Genomic DNA, 14148 nt, shown 5'->3' on the forward strand with positions numbered 1-14148 from the left:
TGGAAACTGGGTAGCTTAACATTTGCCATATCACAATTTTTTAAAATATTTTATTTAATGTTGTCATCAAATTGCAGAACTGAATGAATTAACACAGAGGTATTTCTGTATAAATATTACAAATGTAATTAGAGGGAATTAGTAAGCTTTCATGTAAAAAAAAAATTGTTTTGGGACCTTAATTAGCAATAGTTTCAAGGATACCTAAGTGATTTAGAAACATTTTCCTCCACAGAGCTAAAAAAAAAAAAAAAAAGAAGTAATTAACTTAAAATGGTGTAAAAATGGTGGATATATATTTTTTTTAAAATAATAATTAAAAAAATAAATTAAAAATAATTATATATATATATAATTTTCCAATTGCAATGGAAATTGGTGTGCTTGTTTTCTTATTCATATAAAATATTTAAAATATTTTAATGTATTACTATTTGTGTCTCCAACTAGAAGGTTTACTTGGTTTTTACCTATTTAAAATTAAAATGTCGAAATATTTTAATTTGGTTGTATTTTACAGACCAAATGCTGAAATTCTGAGAAAAAAAGTACACACCTTCTTTTGCTTCTTTCTTTCTTCTTATGCTCTGTATTTCTCTGTTTAAGTTTAAAAATACAAGACAATACAAGCCATCATTTAAAAGAAAAGCATTTGATATTATATTGTGCAGAAGTAAGTGATTTGTGTACATGATTTTTATTTATGACTACAACAGTTGATCAGTTGATTTGTATTCAGAAAGTGGGAAGAGATTAGGTCTCTATGACATCATGCTTCGGGCTGGTTCTTTCCCTTCCTTTGCTTTTGTGTTTTTGTCTTTGTGCTTGGCCGGTAGGATGCCACAGAAAGGAATAGCCAACACTAGCCTAAAATATACGATGTTCAGGTCTATAAAACAACTTATGTGTAAGTGTATTCGTAACATTGGTGGACTGATTGAAGCTAATTTGCAAGAACAATCATCCTAGAATTGAACATGTCAGTCAAATTTCAGTTTATTTTAAACTAGTTTTAAATGATATGACTGAAAGTTTTCCATTGCCAAATCAACTGAATAAGATATCTAAACTTTGATTCAAACTCAGAATGCTTTGGACTCAAAAATTGGTTACACTGTTTCCATAGTCCACAGATTTCACTAACAAGTAACAATGTCAAATTTCATGTCAAAATTCATTTGGCAATTTCTGCAATTTCATGTCAAATAAATCTCATGAGAGTATTAGTAGGATGGGTTAGTAGAATAAGTTTGAAGTAGTTTACAAAGTTACTTATTGGAGGAATATCAAAATAATAGGGGTGTAACGATACTCTCATGTCACAATGTAATACATATCACGATACTGAAATCATGATTTGATATTATTGCGATACTCCAAGAAATACAGTAAAAAGATTAAAATGATAAAAATGATTAAAATGATTAAAATGATAAATTTGGTATTACAGTGGGGGTGGAAATTAATAGGCTTGGACTTGGTGCTGGTAACCCAATGCACAGGATAATGTTGACACCAGAATAAAAAAAAAATCATGATTCAAAAGCTGAAAATACAAATTTTAAACAAATATGCTTGCACTCTGTCATTGACTAGATATATTTAAAATAATGTAGGCCACTGGAAACCTAAGACATTTGGCATAATCGGGATCCACAAATATTCCCCCATTGCATTATATTAAATTATATTTAACATTAGTTAGTACTGATACTAACACTCTATACACTCTACACACTACACACTACACAATACAGTTTCATTTTTTAATTGCGATATATTGTGACACGATATATAGTTACACCACTACAGAATAATACTCAAATGACTGGAATGGCATAGTTGCAAAATTACTTATAGTTACTAAAATATCAAAAGTGGACTCTCAAAAAAAGGGTTAACCATACTTTGATGGTGTTGAAAACACAATAGATAAGTGCAACATGGATTGTCTTGGGAACAAATAAATCGAGAAATATAGGAATAAACTGTATATGGTATGTATTTCTTGCAATGAGCCTTCACATTTTGTGTTTGTGCGAAGATGCTTTAAAATGGTTGGATATGAGGATTAGGTTCTGACCACCCTGGGGGACCCATGTGAACTCCCCTAACCACCTAATGAATGACCAACAATAACCAGCGCAATGTAAACGTTTCTTAAATAGAACAGGGTAATGAATTTTAATCTGCTAGAGTAGCAGCTCTGAGACATGCGGTTTTAGTGTGTGTGCGTGTGTGCGTGTGTGTGTGCGTGTGTGTGTGCGTGTGTGTGTGTGTGTGTGTGTGTGTGTGTGTGTGTGTGTGTGTGTGTGTGTGTGTGTGTGTGTGTGTGTGTGTGTGTGTGTGTGTTTGTGTGTCTAGGGTGTGTGCACGCATCAAATGGGGGTAGGGTATAAGCTTAGCTGCTCATTTTATTTTCTCTCTCAGTGTGTGTAGGGGATAAAGACCTAGAAAACCAGCCTGGCTTAGTTGACAGGTGACAAGGGTTATACTGAATAGGGATTTTGTAATACTAACAGTGGGGAAAAAGCCCATGCACCAAGGGACCTCCTGAATAGAGAGAAAGAAAACTTTAGAACTTCTATACTCGCAGAGAACAGTGAGAAAGGCCGGCCATGCCTCGCCAATGACAGCTACAAACTCTCGCTCTTTCCCTTACGCTCTCCCTCTGTCCCATGAGAAATGCTAAATCATTCATGCTAAAGCGGCCTGATCCCAGTGTCAGTAGTTCCTGTGTGGCATTTCCTCTATTTTGGTGAAACTTTGACATGTTAGTCAAACAGAGCTTTAGCTGTCAACATTCAGACCTCACCAGATTAACATCGCTCACATCCCGCTCTAGCTTTCTTCTGAGTTTAATCGCATTATTGAACCTTAGAGGACATTTAATAGCAACAATACAAAATAAATGTGCCCGTTTCTAGATAATATGTAAACTGTGTAATATGGATTCAGTTTATTTCTTACTATCAGATTTTGCTATAAAAAGTCAGCCAGGTCAAGTTAAAGCTTCTATCAGTCAGATGTTGGGAGGAGCAGAAGCCTAGCGATAATGTGATGTTTAAAATCAGCAGAATTTATGGAGTATTTTATCTTATACATTTTATTTATATGATATAAGGATTTCAATTTGTATCTCTATAATATAATATAGGGTGATTTCAGGGTGATTGGGACATTTTTTCAGAGTTATCTAAATGGCAAAAAGTGTCCCAATCAACCTGAAATCACCCTTATATAATATAATATAATATAATATAATATAATATAATATAATATAATATAATATAATATAATATAATATAATATAATACTATGAAGATGAATTTCATGTTACTCTATTCCCTCTTCACATTTGAAGGCTCTGCTTCTGTAATATTATTTTGTTTTACTGCGTGGGAGTATGAATATATATGTGTTTTTTTTACTGTAAACATCTGGTTAAGAGAGTTTCATCAGCCTTGATTTGTCTGCCTCTCTCTATGGTTTTAAAGTGGCTATTGGACCTCTCACAGTTTGTGTGGTCCCTATGGTGAGACCAAAAAACCAAGCAGTCATAGGATGTGTAGATGTCAGATCTTCGTGTGGGAACCTCAGACGTCAAAATCCCAGATATCCCACCCTAATCTCCAGCAAAACATTTTGTTTTTCCTCTTTCTCTCTCTTCGGTCCCTCTCTGTCTTTCCTTTCCTCCCTTCACCCATTTAGGGCTTTAATTTTTATTCATGGGGTGTGAAGGGGTTGAGACGGGGGTGTGGGGACAGGATCTGGATGGAAGGGGATAACTCCTTGAGCTGGGTCCAGGGCTCAGACCAGCCCTGGTGACAATGGCCTCAGTGTTGTGCTGGGTGTTGTGAGCAGGCCGTTTGGACATTCTTCCCCTGTCAGTGGAAGCAGATCTGGGAGGTAGCGGTGCCCGGGATTACCATCTCATTAATAGCAGCCATGACTTTTGTTCAAAGAACGACTTGTGTAATGTTGCCGTGTGGATGATGGGTAATCCGCTGAAGCTGCAGCTGTAGGGGAAACTGGACACAAACACACACACACACACACACACACACACACACACACACACACACACACACACACACACACACACACACACACACACACACACACACACACATTGTAGCAATACAATGTGAATCCTTTTATGAAAGACACATTTGAAAACATACATATAACATTATAGAAGTCGATATTGACAGACAAACTGGCCATCAACCACAAACTTGTCTGTCTGTCTGTCTGTCTAATCTATCTACACAGTATTCCTGTTTTAACTATATTTCTATTTAAATACAAATGCAGCCTTTGTGAACATCTTTCAAATTACTTTTTTTTTTTTTTTTAAATCTTTCCCAACTTTTACAGTATGTAGTTCATTGTTTAAGTCAAATCTCAAGATTGATTGCTTGGAAAAGTAATATTACACATCTATTCATCAAGCCCTCTGTTTTCTTATGTATAATTCATAAGCAAAACAGCACAAAAGAAATGAAAGTCAGTGGGGTCCAAAACAACATACTTTCAAAATATCTTCTTTTGTATTGTAGCCAGAAATGCTATCAGGATTGGAATGACATAAGAGTGAGTAAATAATTACGACATTTTTATTATTGGGTAAATGATCCCTTTAAATATTTATAAAAATAATTGTGCAAACACACACACACACACACACACACACACACACACACACACACGCGCGCGCACACACACACGCACACACACATTTTCAGTCTGAGCCGCTGCAGCTCACTCATGTGGCTCTTGTAGTCTCTTTCACACATTCCTCTCTCCATACACACGTCTCCTGCTCTCAGATGGTGGCCCAGATTAAACAGAACAATACAGTCCAAACGTGATAAATGTGCATCTACTTATTCCTCTCTTTCACTCCCTCACTCAGTCCATCCATCCTCAGACGAGATGAAATAAAAGCAAAATAAGCAGCCCATTCATTCACCAGTTATCTCTGTGGGCGTCTCGTCTCTGCGAGTGATGGGACTCCATCCTCCTTCAAGTTCCTTCTTTTTTTAATTTCAAATCCCTCTATCTCCGCTTGTGGAGAACAGTGGGTCCACAAGGAGTTCAACCGACCCCTCGTCTGTCAAAACAACATGCTGTCTATCCCCTGAAGATCAGTCATCTTAAGCAGAGAGGGGGTCTGCAAATGACTCTGAATCAGATCTGAACTTGGGTGGCAATTTAAAATACATGTATATTAATATAAATAATATCTAGCATGTAAAAGTTTATATCATTTTTTTTGTTGTAGAATACACAAATTTTACCATGAATATTTTCATTAAACTGGACTTGGGAATGCTGAGAGCTCCGGACTTAAGAGCACAGCACATTCCGACATTGTCAGTGGGTCCAGATCCATTGGTGTAAACCTATACTTTAGATATCCTCTAAACTTGTCCCTCAAATCTGATTAATTGATGGACATGTTCCAGGATCAACAAAGATGTATGTGGTGTAGAGGTGGTGCACGCTCTGGAGCGGACAAAATATCTTTAAGTGTCCATACACTAGTCAAAAAAAAAAAAAAAAAGGTGTGCACAATCCTCAAACCCAAAAAGGGCAGGACAAATGACACAACTGAAGAAAAAAACAAATGTCCGCACACTGATATAACTGCTCAAATTTATTGCAACATTTCGACCGACAGGTCTTCCTCAGACACAAACTAATGCCAAGTTCAGGCTGCACGATTTTCAAACTCATCGGATTGACTGCTCTTTTTACCCTGCGTGACTATCTAGGGTAGCATTTAGTCACTGTTCTTTTCAAACTGCACAATGTATTGGTGACTTCACACTGCATGACTTTACATACGAAGAATCACAGACAACCCTCTCTGGTGCGCAAACTACTTTTCACAACCAAACACACGTGAGATGTGACAAGTAAACAATGCAAGATAATGTGTGCGTCAGACCGGTGATCTCAAACAAGACTGGAATTTTTATTAAAAATTATAAACTGCAGGAAGTTTGTGATCCAAATTGTCTGTGCGCCGATTTGCAGCGAAAAGGAGAAAAAAAGATTACGGAGGAGGAAATGGTTGTGGAGACATAGGGAGCAATGATTGTGTTCTGCAAAAAGAGTTAATCATTTTGCAATGTGCTGCTGTTTCGGCTGGTCAAGCAAATGTTTGTGCTTTGTTTTTGTTAGATATATTTGTAAATAAATCTATTAAAATACTGATATACTGACACTGCCCTTTATCTTGCTCTTTCATTGGCTGTAGGTCATCGTCAATGTAATTTTCAGTCAAAACACATTTCACAGAGCAGGATTTTGAAATTATCACATCACGTCTTTGATAATACACAGTGTGTGATGTTCACTCGCGTGAACAAGCACTGATATGCCTATGATTTCAGGCATTTGAAAATTCACAAATTCGGGGCTAAAATCAGGCAGCGTGCACTCGGCATTAGTGAACTAAGGTACAACTCTATATAGACAACAGGTTTTCTATAAAGCATTGTACCTTATGCCAAGTTCACACTGCCCGATTTTAGGCCAGATTTTGACTTACCGACAGATTTTAAGAAATTGCAGACAAATGCTCAAAGTCATAGGCAAATCAGTGCTCGTTCAACACGACTGACAATCACACAGTGTGAATTATCAAAGACATGAGCTGAGAGTATCGCTGAGAGTATCGCTGACAATCGGCAACAGTTTGACAGTTGATGATGGCAGTACAAGAACACAAGGATGCAATATCGCTTAAGAACGCATATTGAGAAACAGCCATGATCTAAGTAAAGGATGACTACATAATGGCAAGTGCCCTGCTCACTCCAAATTCCCCAATTCAAGGGCTCTGCTCTTTCACGTCCAGTAGGTACTGAAAACATCATCAAAAGCCCCACTTCCACCACAGGAACTTTACCCATGAACCAGGAACCAGGAACTTTGAGTGGTACTCGGTGTGTTTAGACCGCAGGAACCAGGGTCTAAATGAAGTTCCGGATAAATATTTTCCCCTCCAAACAGCCCTGCTCGCGAGGTAGTACTTTTTCAAAGTTCAGGAAATTTCGAGGGTGGGACTTGGGCGATGAACATGCTGATTGGTTGAGCTCACGCAGCATTTTATTTCAACCGGCAATTTTAAAAGTCTTTTGCGAGGTTTGGTCTGCGTTCAGTAAATATCAGTCTTGCTCTCTGTCTGATGGCGCGCGTTCGTCTCAGCCATCTCATATGCAATGTCCGTAATAGCTGATAATAATATGCATTGTCATTTTAAATCTAGCTTTACAAGCTTTCTGAATATGCTGCTCTTTTCTGTCGTTGTTAATTACCTCTTTAGTAAACCTATACATAACCAGCAAAAGCAGCACAGCTTGAATCTTTTCCATCGTTATTAATTTTTTTTCACCAATGTAAACGACCTGACCGATTACTTTTAAGTGTGTGTCCTTACATGACGTGACAGCGCGCGCCACGCTCATGTTGACAAGAGAGGAAAGTTAATTTTTCTGAGGGGTACACTTTTTATTTCGTAAGTTATGAAGATAATGTTGGAATAATGACAGCGTATATTGCTCCAGGCAGTTTTTTACTTTAACTGCGCGTGACAGAAGATTTTTTTTTTTTCTGAAATGATTATTACACTTTACAACAAATAAATAGCTTATATAATACTGTATTAGTCCTGGTGGCCGTTAAGAGTTGCTATGGCTACAGTTAACACATTCCAGCTGCTGGAGAAAACAGCGTTGACATTTTTGATGCGGCAGACAAACTGCATGTGACAAAATGATTGCGATTGAAAGTCATCACATGTAAACACCAGATCGGTTTAGATAACGTCTCATGTAAACAGTCCACTAAATCTTTCAATCGGTACACACAAAAATTATTACTGTCCGTCACTGACTTGGAGGAGCAGTCGCGCGCAGTCCTACATCACCGGACTAATTTGCCTAATCTTCTCGGAACTTTAGATCGCGGTGGAAACGCAGACAGTTGCAGGTCTGGGGGGAGAAAAGTTCCTGTAAAAAAGTTCCTGGTACAAATTGTTCCGGGTAATTTTGGTGGAAACGGGGCTAAAGTAGTCCATATGTAACATCAGTTGGTTAGTTAGACTCTTTCGAAGCGTCGACAATACATTGTGTTCCAAAAATAACAAAAAATACGACTTTATTCAGCATTGTCTTCTCTTCCGCATTTGTTTTCAAACCTCAAATAAAGATTTGAATGGTCGGACTTCTACCCAGCAGTCAAAGCGGCATTACGTCGTGAAAGTGAGGACTCAGAGGAAGACTGTGAGGATTTAGGTTGCCATTTGGGACAAGGACAGGGCCAGAGACTTCTCTTATGAAGCACAGGAAATGAAATACAGAAACAGCAAGACAAAAGAATATTAAAATAAAAGTCCTAGAGCACTAAACACAGGGGAATCGTGACACCAGGGCTGCGTTCCACTCAAGCCTGCAGCACCCCTCTCAGAGACTGAAGCCTCCGCGCCTCGATCATCCCCAGGTAACCGGCCCCCAGGTGACCGGTCCCAGTATAGCCGCCCGTCTGTGTTTTCTAATGGACGCGAGGCAAACTAAACAATCAAATTAAACTTCAAATATTTTTTCCCCAAAGTTAGTTTGTCATTGAAGGCAGTTATTATCACGATTGATGTTTCAAAATTTCATTTCAAGTGTTTGTTTTTAAAATAAGTTTTAATTAGTTATTTGATGCTATTAAAACGGGGGGGGGGGGGGGACGTCATGATTGACAGCTGATATCGACGTCTTCTCAGAGTGAAGTCGTCACTGAGGCACTAACAGACTTTTTTCTGAATTTTTGGGAGCAGATATCACCCTGTAGCCCAAAACTGGTTTCCCACTGAAGCTAAGCAGGGCTGAGCCTGGTCAGTACCTGGATGGGAGACCAACTGGGAAAACCAGGTTGCTGCTGGTAGAGGTGTTAGTGAGGCCAGCAGGGGGCGCTCACCCTGTGGTCTGTGTAGGTCCTAACACCCCAGTATAGTGATGGGGACACTATACTGACAAAGAGCACCGTCCTTCGGATGAGACGTTAAACCGAGGTCCTGACTCTCTGTGGTCATTAAAAATCCCATGGCAGTTCTCGTAAAAGAGTAGGGGTGTAACCCCGGTGTCCTAGCCAAATTCCCTTGATTGGCCCTTACCAATCATGGCCTCCTAATAATCCCCATTCACTGAATTGGCTCTATCACCCACTCTCCTCTCCACCTATTGCTGGTGTGTGGTGAGCGCACTGGCGCCGTTGTACTGTGGCTGCCGTCGCATCATCCAAGTGGATGCTGCACACTGGTGGTGGTTGAGGAGAGACCCCTGACATGAGTGTGAAGCACTTTGGGTGTACAGTAGTACATTTGAAAGCGCTATATAAATGCCTCATTCATTCATTCATTCATTCAGATTGGAGCTTTAGCTTTAATTTCTATAACCGTTTATTTCCCACCAACATAATTAATTGTTCTGCGTGTGGGCAGGCTTTTGATATCGTAACTGTCCTTCCTGCTCCCTTACTGCGCAACTCCGGTCCCGAAATCTCTACTGTGCAGACTCGGTCCCAAGATGTCAGCACCGTGTAGGCCGTCTGCAGCTTCAACTCTGCTCAGCAGAAACGGATGAAGTCGTGGCGTCCATATTTTTTATGGTTCCACTCCAATTTTAGACACGCACTTGCGAACTTCCCTAAGCACTTTCCCACGGGGGAATCCCCGCCGTTATTTTGAAGTGCGTTTAACTTTGTGAAGTTGACGAGGGAAGTTTATATGTACAGACCTCTGCTCCCTCTGTCAAAATCAAATTAAGTCTACTTCATATGTACACTTCAGGTAGCTTTATATTCCACAATGCAACATGATTGTGACGTGACCGCATATCGCATTTAATTTACCCCACCACTAACAACTCTATGATATTTTAATTATTTTTTAAAAACATTTCAAACACACCTATATACATATAGAACAGGGATGGGCAACTCCGATCCTGAAGGACCACTGTCCTGCAGAGTTTAGCTTTAACCCTAATCAAAAACCGCACCCACTTGTAGATTTCTAGTAATCCTAAAACATTAATTAGCTGGATCAGGAGTGTTTGATTAGGGTTAGAGTTAAACTCTGCGGGACAGAATGTTGCATTAAATACTTTCTTAAGGGGACAAAATGATAATAAATCAACTCTATAGTGGATTCAAGTAATCAAGGGTTTAGGGCGTTCCAGTTCAATCCATTGCAAAGGTTACGCCAGTAGGGTGCATTCATGCAATGTAAGCAATGACGCACATCCGAGTGAACGAGACTGAGGTAAGCTAGTAAAGGGCATAATAATAACGAACTGGAACGCAGCATTACAGACTTTTAATAATAATCAGATCATATTCAAAAAATAAATAAATAAATAAATAAGTCCAATCCTGAGAGAGAGAGAGAGAGAGAGAGAGAGAGAGAGAGAGAGAGAGAGAGAGAGAGAGAGAGAGAGAGACTTTTAAACATTTTAATATTTAAGCAGTTTTCTCAAATAAATAAATTCTTAAATAAATAACTTAATAATAATTAAATAAATTATAAAGTAAAATAAATCATTTCTTAAATTAATTAATTTATCTATCAGAAAATATGGTAAAATAAAATAAAAATGGTTTAATTCTACTAAAAGGTTTTGAATTTCTTTTTTCATCTTTTCTAGCAAGTCAACGAGCCAGTCATGTGCCCCCTTATGGGCATAAAGGAGACACACGTGAATTACCTTGAAGGGCTTATTTGGATTTATGTTAAAGGAACAAATTGCTAACTAGTTTACTCTTTATAGCAATGGACATGCATAAAGTCACTTATTTTTTTTTAAAACTTTATTACTATTTTATTTTTAGTTACTTTTAATAATTTAATTTAATTTATATGTATCATCTCATCACACCTAGTTCATTTATAGGAGTAGCTAACATAGAATCAGATACAACTTTTATTTGAGTTTATTTTAAATTGAAAATGCAGAGGTCAAATTTTCTGCAAATCTCATGACCCAACTCAGTGGATATTTGACTTATTGCGCTTGGATTGTCTGTTTGTGATAAGCTAAGGTGTGTTTATTTGGCTTAACACCGATGTCACGTCATGCTGTGTTGGTTTTGTGGCAGGGATGTTGGACATGGTAGTCCTGCTGGGATGTCCGTGACTGGGTCACAAGGTCTCTTCCCTCAGCATCCAACAGTTCCAATATTATTTAGTTCTGTATTTGTTTTTCTGTGCGACAAGCAGTTTGCCAAATGGAGACTCACCCTTTGTTAAATGGTATTTTCAGGAACTTTTTCTCACAGAGCTTTTAGTAAACAGTTATTTTACCATACAGTCATGGCCTATTGCTATTCCTGGCTCATTCAGGTCAGCTTAACTGTTGAAAAGAGCAGTTTGTCTTGAGAAAATCCCATAGGCACGCTCACGTTGTCATCGACACAATGCACAAACACAAACATAATGCCTCTTGCAGTCAGTGTCACTGCCGTTTGCCTCTTTGAACTGCTATCAACTGCTATTTGAAGCACCTCTGTCTTTTAAATCTCAGAATCTCTCTCTGTCTCTCCTTTCTATTTCTTCCTTTACATAGTGCTTCTAACTCTGCTCTAGCCCATGACCTCTCAAGCCAGCAGTCCGCCCACCTCGTTCGGACTGTGGCCCTAAGATGGCCTAGACCACTGCCCTAAATCCTGGGGAGTGGTTGTCCTCTCCGGAACACAAAAGAGCCACAGCTATCCGCTCAGCCGAGCCCGGCCCCCATGAACTCATCCAAGCGCACAGGGAACACATTAGCTTAGGCTGGGCTTTGTACGTCCGATTTTTCTCATGTGCTACTTCATAGTTTAGCTAACACTTCAAGACTGTCAGGTGTCTGCCTGGTTTGACCACTCCAGTTGCTCTCAAAGCGGTCAGCGCAGCAAGGCAATTTCGGTGTCAGGTCTCGTCGCTCTCCCTCACTCAAGCGAGAATGCCACAAAGCGGATAGCTCATTCTAAGCGTTTCTCAGGGCTTCTCCTATAGTATGGGGCAATCACAAATAATATAGAAACCAAAGCCATGGCCTCAAAGACTTATCCTTTTTTTGCTCTCTTAGAAAAGGAGTTCCCAGCCTCTTCCAGGCAGCCGCCCAGCCTGCCTTAAACCATGATTCAGGCGAGGAGAAGAGTTCAGAAGAGGATCGGAGTGACCTTGAGGTATGACCTCATATATATATATATATATATATATATATATATATATATATATATATATATATATATATATATATATATATATATATACTAGATCAGCATAATAATTTCTGAAGGATGTAAGACACACTTACATATATTTTACATATATCTTTTTTTTAATAAATATATATATAATTATATATATATATACTCACCTAAAGAATTATGTTAATAATGTTAAATTTTGCATTCATGCAATTATCAAATCACCAATCACATGTTAGTTGCTTCAATGCATTTAGAGGTGTGGTCCTGGTCAAGACGATCTCCTGAACTCTAAACTAAAGTGTCAGAATGGGAAAGAAAGGTGATTTAAGCAATTTTGAGCGTGGCATGGTTGTTGGTGAAAGACGGGCCGGTCTGAGAATTTAACAATCTGCTCAGTCACTGGTATTTTCACACACAACCATTTCTAGAGTTTATGAAGAATGGTGTGAAAAGGGAAAAACGTCCAGTGTACGGCAGTCCTGTGGGCGAATATGCCTTGTTGACGCTAGAGGTCAGAGGAGAATGGGCCGACTGATTCAAGGTATGTAGCAAAGCGTTTGTAAAGCCACAACACGCACAACCTCGAGGCGGATGGGCCACAACAGCAGAAGACCCCAACTGGGTACCACTCCTCACCACTACAAATAGGAAAAAGATGCTACAATTTGCACAAGCTCACCAAAATTGCACTTTTAGAAAACTACATCCCTTCTGCCTTTCATTGCAAAGACACTTGAGCGAGTTGTGTTCAATCAACTTCTGTGTTTCTTGAACATAACAACCTCCTGGACAACAACCAATCCGGCTTCAAAAGCGGCAATTCGACCGAGACTGCCTTGCTCTCGGTAACTGAGGCACTGAGACTGGCAAAAGCAGTATCCAAATCCTCAGTGCTCATCCTGCTGGATCTGTCTCCTGCTTTTGACACAGGTAACCACCAGATCCTCCTGTCAACACTTAAGAAGACGGGGATCTCAGGAACTGCTCTCTAGTGGTTCAGGTCTTACCTCTCTGGTAGGTCCTACAGGGTGTCATGGAGAGGTGAAGTGCCGTCTTCACATCATCTAAAGTCAAAGTCACATCATCTAGCTACTGGGATTCCCCAGGGCTCAGTGCTTGGACCATTTCTCTTCTCTATCTACATGTCATCATTAGGCTCTGTCATTCAGAAACAAGGCTTCTCCTATCACTGGTATGCTGATGACACTCAACTCTACTTCTCATTTCAACCAGATGATCCTACAGTCAGTGTTCATATCACTGCCTGTCTGGCAGACATTTCTGACTGAATGAAGGAGCATCACCTTCAACTCAATCTTGCAACGACAGAATTACTTGTTGTTTTAACCAACCCAGCACTTCATCAAAATTTCTCCATTCAGCTTGGTTCATCGACCATAAGTCCATCCAGGACAGCCAGGAACCTTGGAGTTGTGATTGATGACCATTTAAACTTCACTGACCACATTACTGCAACAGCCCGGTCCTGCAGATTTGCTTTATACAACATTAGAAAGATTAGACCCTTCCTATCAGAACAGGCAGCACAACTCCTGGTTCAAGCTCTTGTTCTCTCCGGACTGGACTATTGTAATGCTCTTCTTCTAGCTGGCCTTCCAGCAATATCAAACCCTTGCAGCTGATCCAGAATGCAGCGATAAGTGGTCTTTAATGAGCCGAAGAGAGTGCATGTCACGGCTCTCTTCATCAGACTGCACTGGTTGCCAATGGCTGCTTGCATCAAATTCAAGGCACTGGTTCTCGCCTACAAAGCAACCACTGGCTCTGCACCAATATACCTAAACTCGCTTGCTCAGACTTACACACCCTCCAGAAGCTTGCGACGCCTCGTGTTCCATCCCAAAAAGGCATGAAATCACTCTCACAGACATT

At 39.5% G+C, this 14148-nt stretch overlaps 1 protein-coding gene across 1 annotated transcript in view; it reads left to right on the top strand.

Moving 5' to 3' along the window:
• Positions 1-14148, top strand: part of si:ch211-197n1.2 (EF-hand calcium-binding domain-containing protein 6) — a 51236-nt gene that overhangs the window by 18681 nt on the left and 18407 nt on the right. The window contains exon 13 of the mRNA XM_067442781.1: positions 12129-12228. Within this exon, the coding sequence (XP_067298882.1) occupies positions 12129-12228 (100 nt within the window). The remainder of the gene's footprint in view (positions 1-12128; positions 12229-14148) is intronic.

This window comes from Pseudorasbora parva, chromosome 4 (assembly GCF_024679245.1).
Source record: "Pseudorasbora parva isolate DD20220531a chromosome 4, ASM2467924v1, whole genome shotgun sequence".
NCBI classification, from domain to species: domain Eukaryota; kingdom Metazoa; phylum Chordata; class Actinopteri; order Cypriniformes; family Gobionidae; genus Pseudorasbora; species Pseudorasbora parva.